The sequence below is a fragment of the Amblyomma mixtum genome, chromosome 7, assembly GCF_055824585.1.
Source record: "Amblyomma mixtum isolate Tamu chromosome 7, ASM5582458v1, whole genome shotgun sequence".
NCBI classification, from domain to species: Eukaryota; Metazoa; Arthropoda; class Arachnida; order Ixodida; family Ixodidae; genus Amblyomma; species Amblyomma mixtum.
The window spans coordinates 50,076,405-50,100,114 of record NC_143018.1 but is presented as its reverse complement, the minus strand read 5'-3'; the positions used below and the strand labels follow the sequence as shown (position 1 = coordinate 50,100,114).

The 23,710-nt window shown below is 48.1% G+C and overlaps 1 protein-coding gene across 3 annotated transcripts in view; it reads right to left on the bottom strand.

Annotated features, from left to right (window-relative positions):
• Positions 1-23,088, bottom strand: part of LOC149336056 (uncharacterized) — a 38,390-nt gene extending 15,302 nt beyond the window's left edge. Inside the window, exons 1-9 of one of the 3 annotated variants that reach the window (XM_089552541.1) lie at positions 22,994-23,088; positions 21,870-22,043; positions 21,135-21,359; positions 20,194-20,555; positions 17,306-17,511; positions 16,143-16,340; positions 14,897-14,998; positions 12,853-13,070; positions 11,349-11,539 (exon numbers count right to left, since the gene is read on the bottom strand). In XM_089552541.1, the coding sequence (XP_089408667.1) occupies positions 11,349-11,539; positions 12,853-13,070; positions 14,897-14,998; positions 16,143-16,340; positions 17,306-17,511; positions 20,194-20,555; positions 21,135-21,359; positions 21,870-21,947 (1,580 nt within the window). In that variant the 5' untranslated portion in view covers positions 21,948-22,043; positions 22,994-23,088. The remainder of the gene's footprint in view (positions 1-11,348; positions 11,540-12,852; positions 13,071-14,896; positions 14,999-16,142; positions 16,341-17,305; positions 17,512-20,193; positions 20,556-21,134; positions 21,360-21,869; positions 22,044-22,993) is intronic. The other 2 variants (XM_089552543.1, XM_089552542.1) reach the window with 2 other exon arrangements.
• Positions 23,089-23,710: the final 622 nt, after the last annotated feature.

Here is a 23,710-nt window from a genome sequence, read left to right as displayed (position 1 = left end):
GTCATAAGGGAGTAGTTATTCAGTGGCATCACACAAGCGCAGGCCACATGGCTACAAAGGTAAGCTATAGAGCTTTTTCAGATGCTTCGTGGCTAACAAAAAATTCGTCCTTCTCCGGAAAGCGAACCCGGGACCATCGCCTAACAGAAGTTGTCGCATGAAATCCTGGACTCTCCTTCCATTCAACCTCATGCATTTAGTGCCCGCCTGCGGTGTAGTGACCAGGGTGTCGAACCGGAACCGAACCTGAACCCGAAACCGGAACCGAACCCGAATTTTTGCCCGGAACTGGAACCGAACCGAACCCAAATTATTTTCGCCATCTTGGAACTGAACCCGAACCGGAACGATTCAAAGGAACCGTTCCGAACCGGTTCGGGACTCGGTTCCACCGCACATTTTGTGCAACCCGGCATACTTTTTTTCTTCTTTTTTCAGACTAAATTGCATATGCCAGCGTGTAGATTTACCCAGCGAAAGCTGTCGGCTTTATGGAATGCGAAAATGGCATCCAGTCGAAATGGCACCCAAGTCAACAACAAAACTGAAAGAAGTCTCGTGTCTAGGAAGAAAGCTAATTGGCGTTTCCGCTATATGCTTTTGGTAATTCTAAAGTATTTTACAACAGATTGACGTGAAATGTTGAATTTTATAGTACCCCCCTTTCACATGCTTATGTACAGCTTTACTCGAATTGTTAGCACTTTAATTCGTAAAGCACTGAGAGAGAATGGTTCCCTTTTCTTTGTGTCGAGTACCATAAATATGTGAAACATAGGCGCAATGACCCATCACGTTGTGCAACATTTACTTTCTGAGGCATTTCTTGTCTCAGATAGCAGATAATGAATAAGACCCCTCACGATGGCTCAGTGGCTGTGGTGCTCGGCTGCTAATGCCAAGGTCGCGGGTTTGATACCGGTGGCGAGGTCGCATTTTGATAGGACGAAATGAAAAATGCGTATGTGCTGTGCGATGTGAGTGCACTTTGAGGAACCCCAGCTGGTCTGCGCTAATCTGGAGTCCTCCACTACAGCGTTCCTGATAGACTCTGCGCCGCTTTGACGCGTTAGAGCACACATAATACTATTATTACAAAACAAAGAAATATACATATGTGTTTTATTTTTAAAGAATTAGAACATTATTTGTAGCACGCGACGGAAATAAACAATGAAAGCGGGCATGTAGCCGCGGTACGATACTTAGAAAAATTCAGGGGGCACTTTGGTTCTCGAAACCGCACTGTTTGTTTTTATTTACGTTTTATTTTTCATTAACTGTTTTTTTCCCCTCATTTTCCTATTTTTATTCTTTTTATTTTTATTTTCATATCTTATCTTTATTGTGTTTTTATTTTTGTTTATTTCCTTATTTTTCTTTTTTTCTTTTTACTTTTCCTGACTTTATTCCTTCTTATTTTATTTATGAAACCCATCCATTCACTAGATGCGCCTTTATTCATACTCGAACTTTGAGCCTTCGTGGCGGAGTGGTAGCGTCTCCGCTTCAAATGTCCAAGGCCCTGGTTCGATTCCCACCCTCGGCGCAGTTTCTTTTTAAGCAGAGACGCCGAAAGGCGGACAAATCTGCCGACGCGTCTGCTAACGACAGTATGAGGTATTAAAGGTTTTCGCCTTAAAAAAAGATAGTGATTACACAAAGAGGCAATGCGGAAATACATGCGCTCGCTGAGATGTGAAAAACGCCTAGAAAGGTGCTACTGAAATGAAATGTTACTGGGATGAAGTGATTTTCTGTTATGTCGATGCATAGAAATTGTTCTGCTTATAAAAAAAAAATTACAATCGCTAGCGGGCAGCTTCGTCACGCTGTTCTCAGATTGCTGTATATTGAATCCTCTGACGGGCGGCTTATATTTGCCTCTCTGCCGCACATGAGGGAAGCCAACAATAACCGAAAACAAGGAGCACAGGGCATGTACTTTTCTAAAAGTAATTTGTGGTGTTCATCAATACGAGCTTAAAGAGTAATTGCTTTTAACGATAATTGATTTAACTGAAAAAAAAAACACGCCCCCAATAGGATCCGAACCCTTGACCTCTAATTTTGCGTCCGGTGCTCCACCAACTGAGCTACGGCGACGATTTTTTTCTTTATTGCATGGAAATAGTGCCGAAAAGAAAAATCGCAGTAAGTCCATGCCACAAAACACCAGGCTGTGCAATACGAGCCCACCATACCCCTGCAAATCCCCACCTGCCTAAACATCAGAAGTCTAAGAGGCACACCAATGCCTCTAGATAGGAGAGGAGCCAGCAAGGCGGCACTTCCAGGGCAACATATACTCCCCGCACCAAAGCGCACTGCTCATGGAACAAAGATTTCGACGACCCCGGGGTTTCGGCGGCAGTCCATCATGCGGCTCTTGATACTAAACAGTAACAGCAACATAAATAGATCACACGGCACAACACAGTTTTTCTCCAGTGGCAAAAAACCGGTACGTCACGAAACTTCTCCGTAACTCTATGGGAGAGCTTCATATGTTGACCGCACCTTCCACGAGGCGGCGCTAAGAGTCGTGTGGGGGCAACGACGCGAGGAAGCGAGCGTCTCTACAGCCGCGAGTCTACGGGCGGAATGGGACGCCGGCGGTGCGGCTGCAACTATTTTACCTTTTCACTTTGCCTTCGTTTGCAAAATAGTACAGTGCACGTGACGTGCAAGCCTGCGATGTCGAATACTTGCTGCGTGACGGGTTGCCGCTCCGGCTACGGAGGTACACAGGAAAAGGCCTTGCTGTTCTGTCTGCCGAGCGACGCCGAGCAGCGTGAAATATGGAAGCGGGCGATACCCCGACAGGAAAGCGGGGGCTTTAGCTTAGACTACAAGTATATCCGTGTCTGCGAGAGTCATTTTGCCCCGCGGATTTAATTCGGCCTCACGAGTTCGTGATCAACACAGAAGCAGTGTCGCCGCAATGCGAGAAGCTGACACTCAGGCCCGGCGCTGTCCCACGGATGTCCGAAGGCCAACCAGCGTACTTGAGCACGAATCTGTGACGATGTTGCATTTCAGACAGCTCTACTCTGCAATGTGCTTGCGGCTTTTGGTGCGAAAGCACTATTTCACGGGGTCAAAATCAACCAAGAATCTTGTGGCCTCCCTGAATTTAAGGGTGCAAAAATAAAATAAATATTGCCGCGACTGGAAATTTCGAACCCCCGGCGGCGCGAACGGATCAGCTTCGCTGGCCACTACACGAGAGCACTATGCTATCGCAGCAACCGATCACGCCTCGTGTTGCTGTTGTTGTTGTTGCCTCAAAAACGATGGCGCATACCCACGGCGGGTGACTGGCCAGGATTTCGTGCAGACCCAAACAGGAAAAAACTTAACTGCAACACACTCTCGCGCGGTGCGCGCATTGTACACCGTCGTCTTCATCAATGTCCACCTTCGGAACGAACACATCAGACCAGCTTAACCTCGATCAGAGCTTAACTTCAGTCTAATATTGTCGCCAGACGTGCGAACGACCCAGCAAAGCAAAACCATGAGCCAAACAGGCTAAACCCATGCGTTCGCATGTCTGCTCGGTTTAACCGCGTTAAACCGCTAGCGCTTGTTATTTTTTGTACATGTTTCTCTGTGTCTCTGTCAATGCTCATTTTTAATTTATTGCGTGGCCGCTCACAGCTTGTCTCTTATTTTGGTGACGCTACCACATGAGGAATGAACCACAAAAATTCACGATTTCCTTGCACTCGTCAGCGCCTGCGTAGTCACAACATGACAAAGTGTAAATAAATGGCTTATGTAGCAAGAGTATTCAGCAGCTGGCTTTGCCACCTCCGAAAGTGTCATAAAAAAACAATTGAGATAACACCATAAACTACCGGTGCATTCGTCATGCGATCGCTTTTGCAGCGCGCACTCAAGTTCTTAAAATGCCGCCGTAACGTCTTGTTTTCAGCATTATTGAGATTGCAGTACTTCTCACAAGGTAAACGCCAGCCTTAAGCAGCCTTGTGCACTTCGATGAAACCGAGGACTCGGCCGAGAATGGCGCAGCCTAGACACAAATAGATATGTTACTGATCGCTACGCTAGATCTTCCAGAATGACGTTGTAGGCAAGTTGCGGTAAAAATGAATGCGAAGGCTGGACCAATGTACAAAAATCGCTTTTTTGTAAAAAGCAACGAGAGAAAGTAATTAAGCGCGTTAGTAGTTTGCCAGAAAACAGCCGCTAACAAGGTTTACAGCGGCCGTCGTCGATCACACAGGGTTTTTAGTGTCTCGATGTTGCAGCCAAGCTTTCAGGTGATAACCAGTAAAGTAGTGTCCATCCTAAGCCCAAATACCGATGTCCAGAAAGCACAAATACCCAGCGAATATGAGCCTGTTGGCCGGAAAACAGCCGCTGCGAGCAGGGCTCGCGCGGCGACTGCTGCCCCCTCGCCGACAGCCGCGCCACTAGCGGCGCGCGCTGTCCCTATATGAAACTTTGGCCGGAGTTTCGTGAGGACTATGCCGGTATTAATCCGTGTGATTTCAATGTCCTTCTCAAGTGTACGTTCACCGTAATTATGTCCCAGAAACACGTAGCATCACTGCACAGAATAAAACAATGGTGAATGGTCTTTGGTGCATTGCGCAGGCGGCAATTTACCGTCCATGACACAAACATCTCCTCAGCATGAAGTAATGCCTTGACAGGCAGCGTCGGTGTGTGAAGTTTAGAGAAGAACGTTTTTGCAGCAGAAGAAATAAATGTACATTCGCTTAACACGTTTTAAAGCACTGGTGTTAAGGAACTCCAGAAAAGGTTGCCGATACAACAGTACAGGGAAAAAATACCCTGTAAGTACCGGAGTCGTCTGCCTTCTGGAGAGGCGATTCAGGCAGTCTAAAGAAAAGCGCAGAGTGAGGAAATTTAAGGTGTCCGCTACTTCCGCGCTGCGGCGACGACCGTCTTATCTTTTTAGCTTTCGGGGTACTTATGTGTACTGCAACCGAACCATCAGAGGGGTCACCAGCGCCACCCTCGTCAATAGCAGCGAACGTAATGCGTGTCTTTTACCCAGAATGCCACATGAAAAACGTGGTCGAACAGTGAGGGCGGAGGCTGTGCGAGAACCCTCGCTTCGGGTTGTTTGTGTCTGAGGCGAGAGGCTTAAGGTTGGTTCACATGCAAGCGAATGGGCGACTGAGCGGCGCGTCCCAGCGAAAATTTTAATTTGTTGGAACCTCGCCGTTCACAGGCGCGACGACTCAAATACAAGTTATTGCACCGCGGCGTCAGGATTCTCTAGCATTTTCGCGTTCTTTTGTGGAACGCTTTGCGACGGCACACGTACAGCATTCACAGCATTCCACCTCAGGTAGATCGGCTGCAGGTAGATGGGGCATTTTAGACCGCAGCTATTATGCGCCCGTTCCAGCGTTCCGCGTCGTATTCGGCGTAGCCGGCGTAATCGGTTGTCCAAGCAGCAGAGCGAATTAAACGCCACCTGGAAGGTGTCTGCCATGGGATGACCCCAAGAGTGGCTATAGCAGCGTAATACGCCACATGCCAGGTGGGGTGTGATGAGTTGCGCTTAAACTTCTCATTACCAACAATTGCAACCGTCTGTCAATTTTTTGCCACTGAGTGCTCGGATGTACGCCGACCGAATTGTGCACGCGTGTGAATACACATGCTTAAGCGCACGCATGCATGGACGCACGCACGCACGCACACACACACGACACGGAAATTTTTTAATTTTTGAAAAAGGGGACTAAACTGCTAACGTAGTAAAGAAACCAACTACAATTCTCTAACCCTGAGTGGGAATCGAGCCAGTGGCGGCGGGCGCAACAGAGAAACTTCGTTTACTGATGCCTTAGGCTACTCAGCCATCTTCAAAGATTCTTTTTATTGTTGCCGCATGGAACATCAGGAACCTCCTTGACCTCGTCTTGCCTTACTTGACTGGGTCGAATTCCGCGACCTAGGCACACAGCCTCATGCCACTATCACTCCCTTGCTCTGCCCGCACATAAAAATTCTTGAAGGCGCACACGTCAAGAAAGGGCGATCAGTCAGGAAGTTCAACTTTCGCAGCACATACTTTCTGAGCTAAAATGAACTGTTCTCTGAACAGTGACCTAGACGAAAGTGGCGATTGTGCGTGTTTATCAAGCATACAGCTTCTTCACACACTAAGCAGTCTTATTAACAGGAAATGTTCACCCGGAATTCCGGTGTCCGTCATTACTGGCACAACTCTTATAGTATAAGGCATGACCTCAATGTCCTTTTCAAGAGACTGCTGAAGCGAACTATGTCTCAAACGAACATAGCGTCACAAATAATTTCGTTGTTCAATAGTTCCTCGTTGCTTGCAGATGTAGCAATTCACTGATCATGGCACAAAAGTCCGCTTGGCTCGACGGCATGCCCTAACACGTAAGGTCGACGTTTGAAGTCTAAGAAAGGTTTTTGGGGCCTATTGAATGTACATTCTCTGTACTCGCCTTAATATAAGGCCGTCAAGAAAGGCTAGGTAAGGCTGCACGTAGCGGAAGTAATCATCGATCAGAACGTTTGCCAGCTGCCTTCTGGAGAAGCCGTACAGGTATTTTAAGGAAAAGCGAATATTTAGGAAATCGAGTGTGTCAGCACGAAATTCCCTCACGCCTATGTATAGACAAGACAGATGAGCATTTAGTCACCTAATAAGCACAGCTGCCAGGAAGCGGTGATTTTAGGTTTCGAAAAATAAAAATCATGAAACAGGCTACTGGACAAAAACTGCACGAAATACTCACCATACTGTATCAAGGTCGCATGAAATTCTGTCCACGCATGGGCTCCCTTTCAAAGCGCCCCAGAAAAGTCACAAAAGTTCTAATTAACGAATTTACGGTCCTCCCCTTGCATTGCACCAATTGCAACATTGTCGCAACGCAACGTCGCATAGAAGACGTCGCAAGTTTGTGTCCGTACAGACACGAAGTGGCCCCAACCAATGCAAGCCTGCTTTTTTATCGTATTCTTTTCATCAGAGCAAGAGACGGAGACGACATCAGCATAGGCCAAAATCTTAATCTTACGCTGTACTAGCGACAAGCCACGATTAGCTGTGTTTTTGAAGAAACTGAGCTATAGGTGGTCGACATATGTATATAACGAGTTACAAAGGCGATGTAGAGCACGTGATGAAAATAAAATATTTTTGGTAAACCCTCTAGATATATGCTTCAGGTGTGCCAGAAAGGGGGGGGGGGGGGGGGGGTGACTGGCAAGCTGCTTTTGGGGTGACAGAAATATGTCTTGGCTGTATATACCTGCAAATACAAGGCAACTTCCGCTCATAGTGGGCCCATACAGCGGTTCTGACGGCGCCCGCTTAAGCATTTTGCACCAGAGAAATTCCCGATTGACACGAGCTTCAAGAGAGACCTATTACTCGCCTGACGGGGACTCCGAAATTGCTGAAGCTGCAAGGTTTTGTAGATGAAAAATCCATCAGTTCTTTTTATGTATCTTATAAGATAGAGTCTAGTACACGTAGCCGGTGTACACTAATTCTGAGTTCATTTGATTTCGCGGCTATTGAGTAAATTTAAATCTTTTTGCCGCGGAGAGTAAAACATCTGGCATTGAGTAAATTTTGCAGTGCTGTTTTATATGCTGATATTACAAAGAAAAGTAAACAGCAAAACAAGGTTGAATAAAAACCTACGTTTAGAATTTTTTATAGTCTGAACCCGTTTGAACCCGTTTGAACCGGTTCGACGCTATCCGGAGCGGTTCGAACCGGAACGGAATGTCGCTCTGGAGCCGAACCCGGAACTGAACCCGAAAGGCGTGAACCCGAACCTGAACCGAACCCGAAAAAATTCCGGTTCGACACCCTGGTAGTGACTTTTCGTGAATGTCTCGGTCAGCGTATACTTATCACTGTGTATCAGGCTGCAGCAGTACCCCTTAAAGCAGCCCTGAACTATGAAACGCATCGCAAGGAGACTTCACCGGTGCTCCCAACACGTAGACAGCAGCGATGCACTGATGCTGATGTGGCATAGCGCATGACAAGCACACTTGAGGGCCGCTGGACATAACTGGAGAAAAAGCATTCCCGTAACCTTGCAGGAGGCAATCTCCCAACCTGCCACTGGGGGTGTCACCCAGGCCGTACTGCCACCTCACCGTTCGGAGGCGCTCGTGTTCGAGCCGTGCGGATGTATCCATTGCCATAGGTATCGCTTATCGCCGTCGTGCGACTTGGCTTCTACACAGTTTGCGTGGCTCAAGCTAGCCACAGCAAACTTTTGCCTTCCTCCAATTGCTGCAGCCATCAGTAGCGTTGCGCAGCAGCTTATGTTTTCCCATCGCTGCCACTGTCCTGAACTGCGTGCTTCCCACGTGCAGTGCTTCCCAAGTGGCACCGCTCCTCAGAGCATCTCCTGTTGGGGCGAAGTGCCGAGTGTTGACCATCCAGGAGAAGCTCACTGTTGTAAGAGATATTCAGAGTCGGCAGGAGGAATCTGTGGTGGAATGTGAGAAGGGCTTTCCGCTAACAACAGTGCTGCACCTATTTGCCTAAAAACGGGGCATGACGGAGAATTTGGAACCCGCTTCAAGTACCACTTTCGGGGCTGTGCTAGTAGTACTGAGGCCACCTTGGCAGCAAACAAATAGAACATATTTCTGTGGTTCTTTATGAATAAAAGCTTCTGCATGTATCTCCCTTCTCAGGTACAGTGCAGTCCACTTATAACGATATCGAAAAAGACGAAAAATATGATCGTTATAACCGATGATCGCTATATCTGGACTGGTTATAAAAAAATATAAAAAATAAAAAACGCGGAACATACCTTTGCAGCTCCGAACTTGAATTCGCTACTTACTCTAAAGAATAGATGATGTAGAAAGTAGGCTGTGAAAAACACTTTATTTCTAGCGCCAGTAACCGTGTCAAGGGTTAGGCGCGCCGAAATAGTCCGAAATCTGCAGTTGCTTTTGCGGCAGCTTCAGCTTCACAACCGCGGTGTGCATGGATTCCAGCTGCTGCGCGAACACTGGCGGCAATCCTTTAGCGTGCATAAAATCAATTAAGGAGTCGATCGACGACAGTGCACTTTCCGTGGACATCGTGGTCGGGATCAAGGTGCCGCTGTCAATCTCGTTGTCACTGTCGCTGCTGCCGTCGCCACCGTCGCACAACTTTGCCGTCTGTCGAGACAGCACATCTTCGGCGATCGCCTCGTCGGTGACCTCATCACAGAACGAGGCAGCACTGTCTGCAGTCAAAAAGTCCTCCATCGACGCACCACCTGTGTCACCAGTAGGAACGAGCTCCCAGAGCTCGGTTATGTCAGGGGCTTCCACCGTGCTGGTCTCAGTGGGTTGGGCAAGTTCGTCCTGACGCACAAAGCCCGCCTTTTTGAAGCAGTTGCATATGGTTGACTGCTTAACTTCATACCATGCACTGTAAACGAAGCGCACGGCTTTCAAAAGGCTGATCTTCAGGTCAGGGGGCCCGTCTGCATGACCCGACGTGCCAGGAGCTGCGCGGTCAATGGCTAAAATTAGCCACTCCAGCATGCGCCGCCGATACAGGACTTTAAAGTTGGCGATCACGCCGGCGTCCAACGGCTGAAGGCCTGCCGTAGTATTCGGAGGCAGAAACATCAATTCGACAGATGTTAGCTTCGGGTTAACGCTGTGTGCGCTACAGTTGTCAAGTAGCAACACTACTTTTCTGCCTTGGCCTTCAATTAAACTGTCGAATTCGAGCAGCCATTCTTCGAACAGGTCGCGGGTCATCCACGCCTTCTTGTTGCTGCGATAGCGGACCGGGATGTGCTGATTCCTAAAGCACGTTGGCTTCTTCGATCGCCCGATCATGAAAGGCTTGAGACGATGGCTCCCGTCCATGCTAACGCACAGCAACACGGTCACCCTAAGTTTCGAGTGCTTCCCGCCGGGGCATCGATCTCCTTTAAGAGCGTGAGTCTTCGACGGCAACATTTGAAAAAACAGAGCAGTTTCGTCGCAATTATATATGTCCTTCTCCGCGTAGCGCTCCAGCACGCTGGGCAGCTTTGTCTGCAGCCACTGCTCCTTTGCCTCTGTGTCCAAAGACGCCGCTTCCCCTACCACGTTTTTGTACACGATTCCGTGCCGCTCTTTAAAACGCTGAATCCAGCCTCCCCCAGGCTCAAAATTTGGCCGTCCCAGAAGAAAAGCGAAGTTTTTCGCTTTGGTGGCAAGTATTGGCCCACTAATAGGCACATTATGTGCGCGGGTTGTGATGAACCACTGGTAAAGCGCCTCTTCAACATCGGCGTACAAGGGGTCTCTAACCCTTTTCCGCTGATCGGCATGGCCGCTGATAGCTCCTGCCTTCACAATCGCGGTGCTCCCGTTTTTCAAGATGGTTGATATCGTCGACTGGGCGAGCTCATACTTCTTCACGAGGGCGCTCACCTTGAAGCCGCGTCGAGAGTCTTGCAAGATATCCATCTTCGTGTCAAGCGACACAGCTTTACGCTTTGTCGGCGCCATCTTCGAACTGGGCTGGTTGTACCGATGGTTGCACGCTGCTTCGGCGGCGTCAGCCTGCTATCGCGAGAGAGAGAGAGTGGGTGCGGCTCGGGCGCCACCGCTCCGCTGCTTTGCTTGTCGTTTTTTTTTTTCTTTCTCTCTCTCTCTCTCGGAGCGACTGTGACCGACGCACATGAAGCAGCTAGCGCCATCTTGTGGCGCGCTGCGCCTACTCAAGTACTCTCCGGTGCGCGGGCGGCGCGGGACGCGCAGCGTGGAAATGGCGGCAGATACGAACTTACGGAGGTAAACATCGCCTCGTCTCGACATCGTTCGTTTCAGGGAACTAAGCAACGCAAATGTTACGATTATTTTGCACGGAAAAAGCCATTTGGACGGCAATATTTTGATCGTTATATCCGATATGCGGTGAATAACCTATCGTTATAAATGTTTTTTTTCCCCATAGACCTAATGCATAAAATGACACTCTCATGTCGACCCATCGTTATAACCGATATATCGTTATATGTGGTATCGTTATAAGTGGACTGCACTGTATATTTGAGTTATTTTCAGTTATGGCGTACATACACGTTGCACATAGTTTTTACGCCGTCTTGCGAGGTACAACCAGGAAGGCAAAGAGAAATGTTGTGTTCCTAAAGTATGTGGACATCCGGTGCACGCAGCAGTGAGCCCAGGTAATGTTTGAGAAAGAACATACTTAGGCTGGATGTGCCTACTATTCTGCTGCCAAAGCACCAAATTCCCTTCTCTCCTGTTCTGTGAGTCTCAATGGGGAGGGGGGGGGGGGGGGGGGGGTGCAGTTCACTCACTCCTGCTTGATGACCGGCTTGAGGTTGTCGTTGGTGGTGAAGTCAGCCGGCTCCGAGTCATGCCCGTACGAGGGGAGCGATCTCGAGTCCTCCTCTTGCGAAGTGTCCGTATCGCCCTGGTCACTGTCTGCCTCTGGCCCTGCCGAGTCTCCCTGGTCGCTGCCACCTCCCCGCATCGATGGCGTTTCCACCTGCATTGTGCGGACAGCCACCATATATGGTCGCACTGCATCACTTCACTATGTCCCAAGCCACAATATCTGTAGCAGCAGCATGCTGGCAAGAGCAGTAGTGACATCAGTAGCAATAGCAATGACCACTATGACATCATAACAATGATATGGGTGACACCTGGTGGCCAATAAGGTCACTACAACCACAGATTTGCTGCATACGCAATAATGTTAACAGCAATGGCCACTATGACATTATAACAATTATATGGGTGACACCTGGTGGCCGATAAGGTCACTACACCCACAGATTTGCTGCATACGCAATAATGTTAACAGCAATGGCCACTATGACATTATAACAATGATATGGGTGACACCTGGTGGCCGATACGGTCACTACACCCACAGATTTGCTGCATACGCAATAATGTTAACAGCAATGGCCACTATGACATTATAACAATGATATGGGTGACACCTGGTGGCCAATAAGGTCACTTCACCCACAGATTTGCTGCATACGCAATAATGTTAACAGCAATGGCCACTATGACATTATAACAATGATATGGGTGACACCTGGTGGCCAATAGGGTCACTAAACCCACATATTTGCTGCATACGCAATAATGTTAACAGCAATGGCCACTACGACATTATAACAATGATATGGGTGACACCTGGTGGCCGATACGGTCACTACACCCACAGATTTGCTGCATACGCAATAATGTTAACAGCAATGGCCACTATGACATTATAACAATGATATGGGTGACACCTGGTGGCCAATAAGGTCACTACACCCACAGATTTGCTGCATACGCAATAATGTTAATAGCCATGGCCACTACGACATTATAACAATGATATGGGTGACGCCTGGTGGCCGATAAGGTCACTACACCCACAGATTTGCTGCATACGCAATAATGCTAACATTCCCAATGCATTATTCAGCAAATATTTCTCCCTAATCATGCAGACCCAAGTGCTATGTTTTTCAATCGCTCCAATAGCCAACCGACAGTAAATCGCAGAGTAGAGAGCACACTCCATGCCATTAGGTGGAGCCAGCGGCAAACCACTGCGTTTAGGCAGTGGCACACCACTAGGCAGAGTCACCGACATGCCACTAGGTGGAGCCAGTGCTGCACCTCACGTTCATGTGACATTTGGCCGCCTGCTTGCAACTGTATCAACGGAGATTTCCACAACTGTATCAACGGAGATTTCCGTCTTACGAGAATCCCTGTCCTAGGCTCACGTGTGACTGGAAACATTCTCACCACTTGCGTGATCGGGGTCATCAAGGATATCGCACTCACGTGCGGCGACGAGGTGGGGATGGCAGCGCACGACGGAAGTGCAGCCGCGAGGGCCGCGGCCGAGCTGCCCACTTGCGGGTACAGGCTTGGCGCGCCCCACAAGGGCGGCCCCACTGAGAAGGGGGACTTCTGGTGGGCTCCGCCAGTTAGAGCTGCTGCGGACACGCCTCCCAGCCCACCGAGGCCTCCTGCTGATGCTGCCGCTGCCATTGCTGCCGCTGCGTCGGGGAAGAGACGGGAGATGTGAGGAAGCAGCTACAGCTTGCCTTTCCACTTCACACCACAGTGAACACGAAATCGGCAAGAAAGCATTAAATAAGCATGAGGCAAGCAAGAAGAACTGCTTCTGCTATTGCAATGGCTGGGTCTTAGATACTCGCTTGCTGTTGGTCGTAATTTCTGTGGCCAACAGGACATACGTGATGTTTTCTTTCAAGTCTATACAGGTTTTTCTTTTAAAAGCTGTGATGAATACGGCAGTGCTATCCGTACAGGTGGATTGTATGGCAAGGAGGACATCATGTCTACGATATAGTGAAATCGAAACACAATGAGCTGAAATTAATTGATCAACTTCATAATTTTTGCCTGTAGGGCACAACATTATGCTGTGGAATAGAAGGTCTTCAACAGTGAAGACAAGCAGCGCAAGTGCTGAGAAATATAGTGACTGCTCTGCAGGGACTGCCCATCCTAGTTGATGGTGCTGTAACATTACCACAACGCGCTACTCAGCAGCTTCCAAACATAGAAAGTGGGGATGGAGCTCAAGAATTTGTGTAAAACAAGGACGTTGCTGAAAACCAGGGTTACTGTTAAAAGTACTTCGTACTATCGCCAAAAAATGATGGGCACAGTAAGCGTACAGTTTCCCACAAAGCATTAGAGTCGTGCCTCGTTTATATGGACCCCGTTAATATGGACGACTCGAATCAAAGGCAATTTTTCCAGGGATGAAAATATTTCATTAGATTTATGCCTCATAAATACAGACACTCGATGTTCGGGCAACAGACAGGATAAAAATGCACAGAGCCCACTGGGACCAATGCATATATGTTGTGTTAATGTGGACAACGATGTGAAAACTCGACTGTGGTAACCAGATACTGTTATAGAAAGTAAGGACTGCTAAAACTGTTCAGATTTTGGTAGAAAAGCCAAATACTCGCTGAACCATACAGCTACAACGTGCTACACTGTAGCTGGAAGAATGGCCCCTTCAGAACTACAGTCAAACCTCGCTACAACAAACACGGACACAGCGAATTATCGGATATAACGAAGTGAAAGAAAAGTTTGGTTGGCCATGCTTTATTTCTATGGCAGTTCTACTTGTATAATAAAACAAGAAATTCAAAATTTGACACTGTAACGGTTATAAGAAGCAGTTTTTGTATACATATGGCTCAAAATGCAACTAACAAGTAGAAAAAAATTTCAAAACACGCTAAATTTTGATCTTTTGAAACGCCTACACCTAAAATGAGTTTGAATCACCCGCGCTTCTTCAAGCCGCGCAATCTGGGGACAGCGAATAAGTCTAGCGTCAGCGGCTGCCTAGCAAGTGACCGGCACGTGATCGAACCACCGCCCGTGTGCCCGTCACCCCTGCCGCCAAAATTTCCGACTCGCGTGCGCTATCTCTGCCGTCCGTTCTGTCAACGCTGTAGTGGAACGAATCGAAACGTAGTTTTACTTTGTACCATTTTACCTAGTACCATGGTAAAATTCTTTGAGCTACAGCAGTGCTGTGTTTCAAACAGAAACGACAGCTGACAGAGAAGTAAATGGACTTCTATAGTTTTCATCTTGCCTAGGGCAAAAGAACTGGAAATAACAGCTGGGTGCCTAATGCTAGAACCCCCTGAATGACAACATACTGACAGGCAAACACACACGCAGACAAACAGACAGGCAGACCACAGCTCTTTCACCGAAAGGGGGATATACTGCTAACGCAGTAAAAAAAAAAAGCACCTACGCTGCCATGAAAGAATACCTGCCCCAAAGGGTTCGCGTTAAGGCTCCATTGTGCACTTACCGTGTTGCTGCCTGAGCTGTTTCTTTGCCTCTTTTCGGCGGTTGTTGAACCAGTTGTTTACCACGGGCAGGCTCACTTTTTCTCGTTCGGTCAGAGGGCGCTCTGCAGATGGCAAGACACCAACAATCATCACTTCACCAAACTGGCTTGAAATTGCTCACTAAGCCACCCCCCAATTAAAGCAACTTGGCTCACTCTGTCAACCATGGGCTAAATCTGAAATTCTGTTCCCACTGTACCCGCATCAAAAGTGTATCGTGGAAAGCCAGTGAATGGGTTTGCTACATAAATGATTTCACCACCAATTTTACCACACTACCACCCAAAAGAGAACGACAAAGCTTTAGTTTATAGCAGCTGCTGCATGGCAGAGATGTGCGAGAGTACAGATGCCAATGGTGCCATCAGTTTAACCAACAGCACCTTTCTACTTACAGTAAAAATAAATTCCAGCTAAAATTCGAAATCTGAACTGAAACATTTGCAGGGAAAGCTTACACCACTGCAGCAGAATGAAAGGACGCGAGACTTGCTACATCTTTCTTAATTTTTAATGCAGTAAATTCTTCGAGAATAGGCACCAACATGAGCCTAAGCCCGCAAAACCTAAGAACATCTGTGGTTCAAGAAAGTACACGACTAGATTTAATCTTACTAGCAAGAGACGGCAACTAACATAATGCTCTCCAATGTGAAGTCATATAGAACCAATATAAACCCTAGCCACAGACACAGCTGTTTTCTATTTATTCTGGTCAATGACACAAACACTGTCCCCAGACTTCACCACTGGCTAAAATCCACTGAAAAGTACCGTTGCTATGAGCAGCTTCATCAACAAAGAGCTAGCATTCAAGGTGTAAGAAAGAAGGCAGTTATTTCCGTCTCTGCTATCATCAAAACTGCAGGCACAGAGCCCTGAATCAATGTCTTTGCCTGAATTTGCAAACAAACTACAGACCAACACCGCAATACAAGCAAGTCGATTCAGGTAAGAGTCTGAACAAGGTGTTCCTAGGTATTTCCGAAAGAAGGCCCAACATACGCCGCACAGCAAGTCTCAAAATAATGCCAGTAGCAATATTAAAAAAAAAAATGAAAACCAAGGTGCTGAGAGCTGGCCTCTCACACACGGTCAGACTTCCCAAAACAGAGCGGGTGATGATGCAACTGTTACTGCATCAGCAGAGAGCTGAAGAAGAAGAAGAAATGGCGAAGGGCAATGTGGGCTGCCTGGAGAGCTCACCCGGTCGCTCGACGGCCTCGTTGCACTCCTCAACGATCTGCTCTCGCGTCTGCGCATCAGGATACGGGTCACGCTCGTAGTACCGCTCCAGGACGGCCAGATGTGCCGACTTGAAGGTGAAGCGCTCTCGCTTGAGGGGGATCAGGTCACCCGTCTCGGAGACCATTCGTTTGACGCCAGAGTTGGGGCACAGTTGCGCTGCGCGGTGGGTGACACAAAATGAGCACATCGTCATCAGGCTCACCGCCAAACTTCTACAGTGTGTAATAAAAACTTCCACATTTGCAATGTGTACATACAATGCAGCGAGTGGCTTGAAAGAAAGAAAATAAGAAAAGAGGCGCACTGAAATCCAATGTCATTGTTGCTATGCACACGTTGGAGCTCATACAGCTCTACTTCTCTGTGGTTGAACCGTGTGTACATCGGGCTTCTACCGCGCAAGCCACTGGTTCAATGTTGTCTAAGACCACTTTGAGCTTGACATCAAAATCAAGGGGTCAAAATAATTTTTAGTAATTTCATTATGTTTACTTATAGTAGGATGCAACTAAAAAAAAAAAAAACAGCAGTTGCTAACACAGCATTACTCCACTGGCCCATCACAACAGTAAATGACATCAGCTTTTTAATGTTTGACTTTATCAAACATTCCAAGTATTAACATTCTAGCACTCATAATTTTTTTTTCATGTGATAAGCTTCTTGTTTAGGTAACAAGAAACATTGTTTAAGCAATGAACGTTTGAACAGCAGACTATGTATTCGTCGTGAAGAAATTCTGTGCGCGGAGACTGAATGAGGGCGGAGGTTAACTGCAGACGTAAGTTGTATACAACTATAATTCTCATTATGTTCACTTCCCAAAACCTACATTATGACACCTCTAAAAGTGTTCATAGCTCAAAAGTTCCTTTGCCAAAATATCGGGGAAAAAAAATAGAAGAGAAAGGGCTTTGACTTGGGCTAGGTGGTGTTTTCTCGCGCATAGCAGAGCAGAGTGCAAACGTCACAACAAATGAGGAGGGACAGAAACTACTGCTAAGTGCCTGTCAAGCCTGTTTCTGTACCTTATCATCCACTGTCAAGTTTGTCCCATACTATGCTACATTTAAAAAAAGGTAACTGGCTAGTCGGCTAGTCTTTGGCCTTCTCACACTCACCTAGCTTCCAGGGGTTATTCTTGCAGGTCAGGTACCACATGTAGAAGGTGTTTTTGGTGCGTTCCGACATGTCGGCGATGTCGCCGCGGAAGAAGCGGCTCACATACGCCTGACTGAGCTTGGTCATCTCGGCGATCATCGTCTGTTTGATGTTATAGCGCATCACAAAGTTCCGGATCTCCGAGAGGATGGCCGCTTCCCCTTTCCTGAAAAAGAGGGCGCCGCCACAGTTCAGCGAAAGCAGCCACAGGCACACACACAGGCAGTAATGCAACGGCACAGTCTTCAGCTAGAGAGAGGCCCGACTCTTGTTGGGCACCCAGGCGCAAAGAATACGGACGTGTGTCGAACACAGTGCCAACAACAAGGCATTCCCATTACATCACAAGGAAATGCTGGGCAGGCCGAGTTGCATGCAACCATTACAGAGCGAAAAGGATCATGCTCAGACAACGGCACATGTGCTTTGCCAAATTGCCAAGTACCTCAAAAAAATAAAAAAGATCAGAAGCTGCTTCCTAACATTTTACAAGCAAATGAATCATTTGCAGCATGGTCTTTACGTTATCTTCTTGCGCAGCATGCCATGACACTGCCCTGAATCGCAACTAGATAAGGATAAGAACCTATACCACAAAACCATAGCGCTACTGAAGTTCTTCGTACTTGTAGGCAAAAGTTGCTTGCCAGGTCATACCTTCCGTTCTGTCTATGAGACATTTCACTTTAAAACACCTATACTGCAGTGGTGTGAGGGAAGTGTTGAGAAGAAAAGTACATGTATATATGTCCCTCATCTTCTAGTTTCCCACTTCTTGTAGTAGTAACTTTTGCTCGGTTGCGCTGCAAATATGTATAATTTGTCACAAATCCAACTAGCCCAGCATCTAACTCTTTTAACTTTTGCTCACAACACAGAACCCACACTTGACTTGGAGCATCCCTAGGCTTACGCGCAGTTACCCAACAATAGCATTAATCTACGAGGGAGCTTTGCAAGGACTCCATTCTTACAAACAAACGCAAAAGGTGGGACGAGAGAGAAGAGAGAACACGACACTGGCAGATCATAAAAGGACCACACTGACAATGTCGTGCCCTGACCGCTCCCACGCCCCATCTTAGCTGCTTTTTTTTTTTTAGAAAAATTGACGAAAGCAGATCTGCACTCTACCGCGAGCATCGCAAGACATTCGCTACAGGCATCTTGGCCCCTTTCGTAATTTTACATCATCGACCCACTTATATCCAACGCAGGAAGAAGGCCTCTCCCAGTGACGTCCATTTAAACCTGTCCTATGCCACTCACATCCACCGTGTCCCCGCAAACTTTCTAACACCATCCGTTCACCTGACTCTCTGCCACTCTCTGTTACGCTTGCCTTCTTTAGGAATACAATCTGGTACACTGACAGCCCATCACTAACGTGTTCCCTGCAATTACACGCCCCATGCCACCACTGCAACACGACTGAGCCACGATCCCCAAACGTTTTCAGCCCGTGTTGTTGTCTAAGCGAAAAAAACCCAAGGCCGAATGAGCACCCCTCGAAAAAGGGTCGGGTCACAAAAGGAAGGTTTTGAACACAACGAGAGAAGGACCCCAGAAATGACCACTAGCCTCAGCCCCTGGACAAACACAAAGTAACACGCGTAGGAAAAGAAAGTTAAACGTAGATCAAAGAACTAAAGCACTTTTATGACCCAAACCTGCAACGTGGGATACGAGCAATATTGCAGTGCAGAGCTTCAGTGTAATTCCAGCTACTGCCAGGGTGGAACCCTTAATATTCAATGACAGGTCAACATGCAGCTGTTTTATAACATTAACCTCAAAGGATATGCTGTCACCGAAGTCGGGCATTAAGCCCCACAACCTCCTCTTGCTCAAGCACAGAAATTCCACAGATGTTAAGCCCACTGCAGCGAGTTAATCTGGCCTGCCTTTTCTAGCTAATCTGATATTACTGTCAGGGAGTCATCAAAATTTGTCTGGCCAGGAGTAGATAAACATACAAACAAAATAAAAGATTAGGTTTAGGTTCATGGGGGTTTAACGTCCCAAAGCAACTCGGGCTACGAGGGACGTCGTAGCAAAAGGCTCCGGAAATTTCGACCACCTGAGGTTCTTTAATGTGCACTGATATCGCACAGTACACGGGCCTCTATAATTTTGCCTCCATCGAAATTCGACCGCTGTGGCCGAGATAGGGAAAGGTTGAAGATTGCGGCTACAACAGTGAGGTAAAGAAATCTATAATCCAGTCTTCTAAAAATTCTCTACTGATGAAAACTACTCTGTGTTCTGCCGAACCAGAAAGAAAGAAACTTGCCGGTTACTGACTGTTGAACAGAATGTAATGTGCTATATATTCAAATGACCGCAATCCACAGCAGCTCACAGAGTGAACAAGGAGCTAGTATGTGATTCCTAAATGCTAATCATCCCACAAAAGACTTGGGTCAGTGACCGGAATCTTCAACCTTTCTTTTCAACCTAATTATCAACCACATTTACTTGCATAATGAATGCACTTGCACAATAAATGGACGCGCAACATGAGTCACTAGACTGAGGGAAATTCAACTGGGAGTAGCGCAAAGTTTATGCTTCAATATAAATGCACCTTTGAGGCTGGCACGAAGTTTTCTGGCAAAAAAAAAAAAAAAGTGCACTCATCATGCAAACAAATATGCTAGAGTATCGCACCATTCCTTTCTTAACCAAGAATTCTACATTTGGGGCTCGCCAACTCATGCACAGAAGTGAGCAGAGAAAGATTAGCTGCATGCCCCAACATAGCAAGAGATATTCGAAGGCTTAAAATTCAGCGAGAGAGAAAGAGAGAGAGAGAGAGAGGTACGGTGAGGGATGGAACAAATCTTACGGTGGGAGGAGTGGGTACGCTGACCTTTTCAGGTCGTCGATGTCCCCAGATTCCTCCTGGAGGAAGTCGTGAGGGTTCATAAGGTACGGCATGGAAACCACGCCCGACGGATACATGTTGGGCACGCTTCCCCCACCCCCGCCTCCGCTTCCTCCTCCGTAGCCTCCGTGGTCCTCGCTGCCACCACCACCGCCGCCACCCTGGGGCGAAGCGTTGGCCAAGATTGGGGTGATGGTCAGCTCGCTCGGCAGCTTGGCTCCACTGCCGGCTGCTGCCGTCGTCGTGGGCGGCGAGGCCACACTCTCGCCATTGTGGGGCCCACAGTCTCCAGTGGCCGAGTCATTGGACGAGGCATTCTGCAACTGGTGCAAAGCAGGCCACGCTCGCCAATGCTGCCCGGGGCCCACAGGGTTGAAGTAATGAGTACGTAAGTCACCACACGAATCCGTGCCCATGCCAGCCTCCTTCTTCAACGACAATTGGTGCAGTAGAAAACAACAGGGATGCGAAAACCAGGCACACGAAGCCCTCCGTGTCTGCCACCGTCATGTCCCTATCGCTTTCCACTGCACCAGTTGTCACTCAAACATGTCTGACCAACTCAGGCAAACGTTCAGGCTTTTGCGTCCTTCTTTCCTGTCTGTCCCTTGTCTTACGTTCTTCGGATGAAAAAAAATGCACTCAAAGCACTTCGTAACAAGTGTGCTACATGCAACGCACGATGGCAGTTAATTCCTGTGGAATTTCACAATGACTGGTCTCCCTAAGCAAGCATAGAAAGGTGCATAGCACCTCTCTGATGTCACCTCCATACCGGCCAAGGCTCCGTTACCCTTATTCACACCTCCAACTCCAGAAAACTGTACTTATGCTTGCCAAGCTCACAGTAGCATGCTTCACTCCACATTCAAGGACAGAAGAAAGCGGGAGATTGCACCCACCTGCGGCGGCTCCCTGCTTGCCATGTACGCCCTGGCGGCCGCCGAAGAAGACAGCATCCCATTGTGTCCCCCCGATCCTCCTCCCCCGTGCTGCGAGTCACCCCCTCCCCCTCCTCCATAGCTGGGGCCCCGCCCGCGCGGCATCAGCGCGGGCATCACGGGACAAGGTGCCGTGCTGCCCAGCTCCATGTCGAGCCGATCCAGCTGCTCGAAGGCCAGCATCACCTGCCCCACACAGAGAAGAGGTCGGGAAGAGAGAGAGAGAGAAGTGAACAAACAGCAGTCGGGGCCGACGGGATTAAGAGCAATTCTCCGCGCACTTCCTGATCCCAACTACAGCGAGCAAAACGGCCCTACCACTTGCACAGGTGCAGCACCAATTAAAAGCAACTTTTGTCACTTGCAGGGTTCTTTTGAATGGTACGGCTGGCCGTTGAACCTGAACCTGAAGGTGCTGTACTGCTTTGAGCTCAGGAAGGAGAGATCCCGCCACCCACCAGAAGCAAGAAGGTGGGTTCAAAGACCAGATTCCCCGAGCATTTCATCCTGGACAATCCGAGCACCAGGACAAGGAAAAGCTGGTACCCACTGAACTAACAGGTGGTTCTAGGGATCAAACACCAGCACCTCCGGCATAGGAAATGGATGCTGAAACCACTACGCCTCCATTCCAGCACCCCCCAAGGAAAATCAACACGCACACACAGGACGGAGCCCACGAGTGGCACCACTCACCTGCTCCCGGGTGATGCCCGAGGCCCGGAGCCTGCGGATCAGCTCTATCTGTTCAATGGTGAACAGGATGCCCGACATCCTGCTCCGCTTTCCCGCCACTGCTGCTGCTTGTGCTGCTGCCGACACCAACCAATGCCTGTGCCTCGTCCCCGGATCCTGCCCCTACAAGGCATCCTGCACCACCCAGGAAGGAGGGAGCGGGAAAGGGGAGGAGAGGGGGTGGAGAGAAGAAAGGGTGGGAAGAGGGCATTAGTTCTGATGGTTATTCAAGGTCAGCCTCAATGCACCAGTCGCCCCAATAGTTTTCGGAACACTGTAAACACTAGAAACTCGAATTTCCTCACTGCGTCGGCCTACCAAAACCAAAAGTAACCCAAAACCAAAAGTAACCAGGCCAAAAGTAACCTGGCAACGGTGGATTGTTTCTTAGCCTCGCAGCCAAGCACCTATGGCAGCCCTTAAGCTATGAATCTGTGTAAAGTTATGAATCTGTGTAAAGTAAGGTGAACCTTTGACCCCATGTTCTGACACCTTTCGGTCTTCAGGGGTGCCGTAAATGCTCCGTTATACGGCTTAGAAACAAAAACCTGTTGCTCCGTTACTTTTGGCAGAGGGGTACCTGCCGGCATTGAGAGTGCAATGGACGCAATTCTATCCGCGGCTGCGTGCTTGTGCAATGCATAAACTAGGCTTCATAGTAATTTTCATGTTTTGAAACGCCTGTACACAGGAACCTTTCAAAGAGTTTCTCGTGTTCAAAATCGGTGAGGACGAACCATCTGCATTCAAGTGCCATAACCGTTAAATTAGTTTTATTATTATTTTCTTCCCCTAGATATAAGGCACAAAGTGGCAATACTGATGCCACGGCCAGGATTCGCCCAATCGGCATGCGTCAGAAAGTCGGAACAGAAAAATGGCCCCAATTCAGCCCCGAGTTAACTGACACTTGACACCCAAGCAAAAGTCAACAGGAAACACGAAGTATTCACAAAAGCCACGCCGATTCACTTCTTTCCTTCCGGTCTGCCTGCAAGCAGAGTGATGGCATCCACTTCCAGGACTTTAACAAAACGCTAACGGTCGCCGGTCACCGACTACTGTACAGAACAGTCATAGCTTACCTCCCGGCAGCTGGTCGTCCAACTGCAGGCCTGCCAAGTTGGACTTGGACCGCTGACCAACCGTTGTCGCCAGCTCATCATTCTGCTTGTCCACTCTGCACGAAAGAAATGAAAAGGGAAAGAGGGACAATGAGACAAAATGCAAGATTTTTTTTTTCAAGTTCTTTCCAAAGAAAGAAGAAAAAGAAAGAAAGAGGAAGTATAAAAAACTTCCTTTCCAAACACACACAGGTGCACATCCATATTAGATGCAACATTAAACTGCTAACAATCACAGGTCATTAGCACTCGACACCAGTGAAGCTCGCTCTTCAGCCCAGTTATCCCAAAGGTTTGCGTGAATGATGCGGATGAGCACCGGTACACGACACAGTCACCTGAAATTATGTCCCGTACATAGCTGAACAAACAGCATCACAAGCTGACAAAGTGTTGTTGAGGCTTTTACTCAGCTGCCCCACAAACCTTCAGTGTCCTTCAATTTCATCATCATCATCATTATCATCAGCCTGACTATGCCCACTGCACGGCAAAGGCCTCTCCCATGTCCCTCCAACTAACCCTGTCCTTTGCCAGCTGTGATCACCGAATCCCCGCAAACTTCTTTGGCTGGTTCAGTTTCCAATGGCGGCCTGTCCGAAGCCGCTGGGGACTCAGGGCCGAGGGCTAACTGGTTTGTTCATAGAAGGCTGCGGCCAAGTACTACACCAGGGTGGC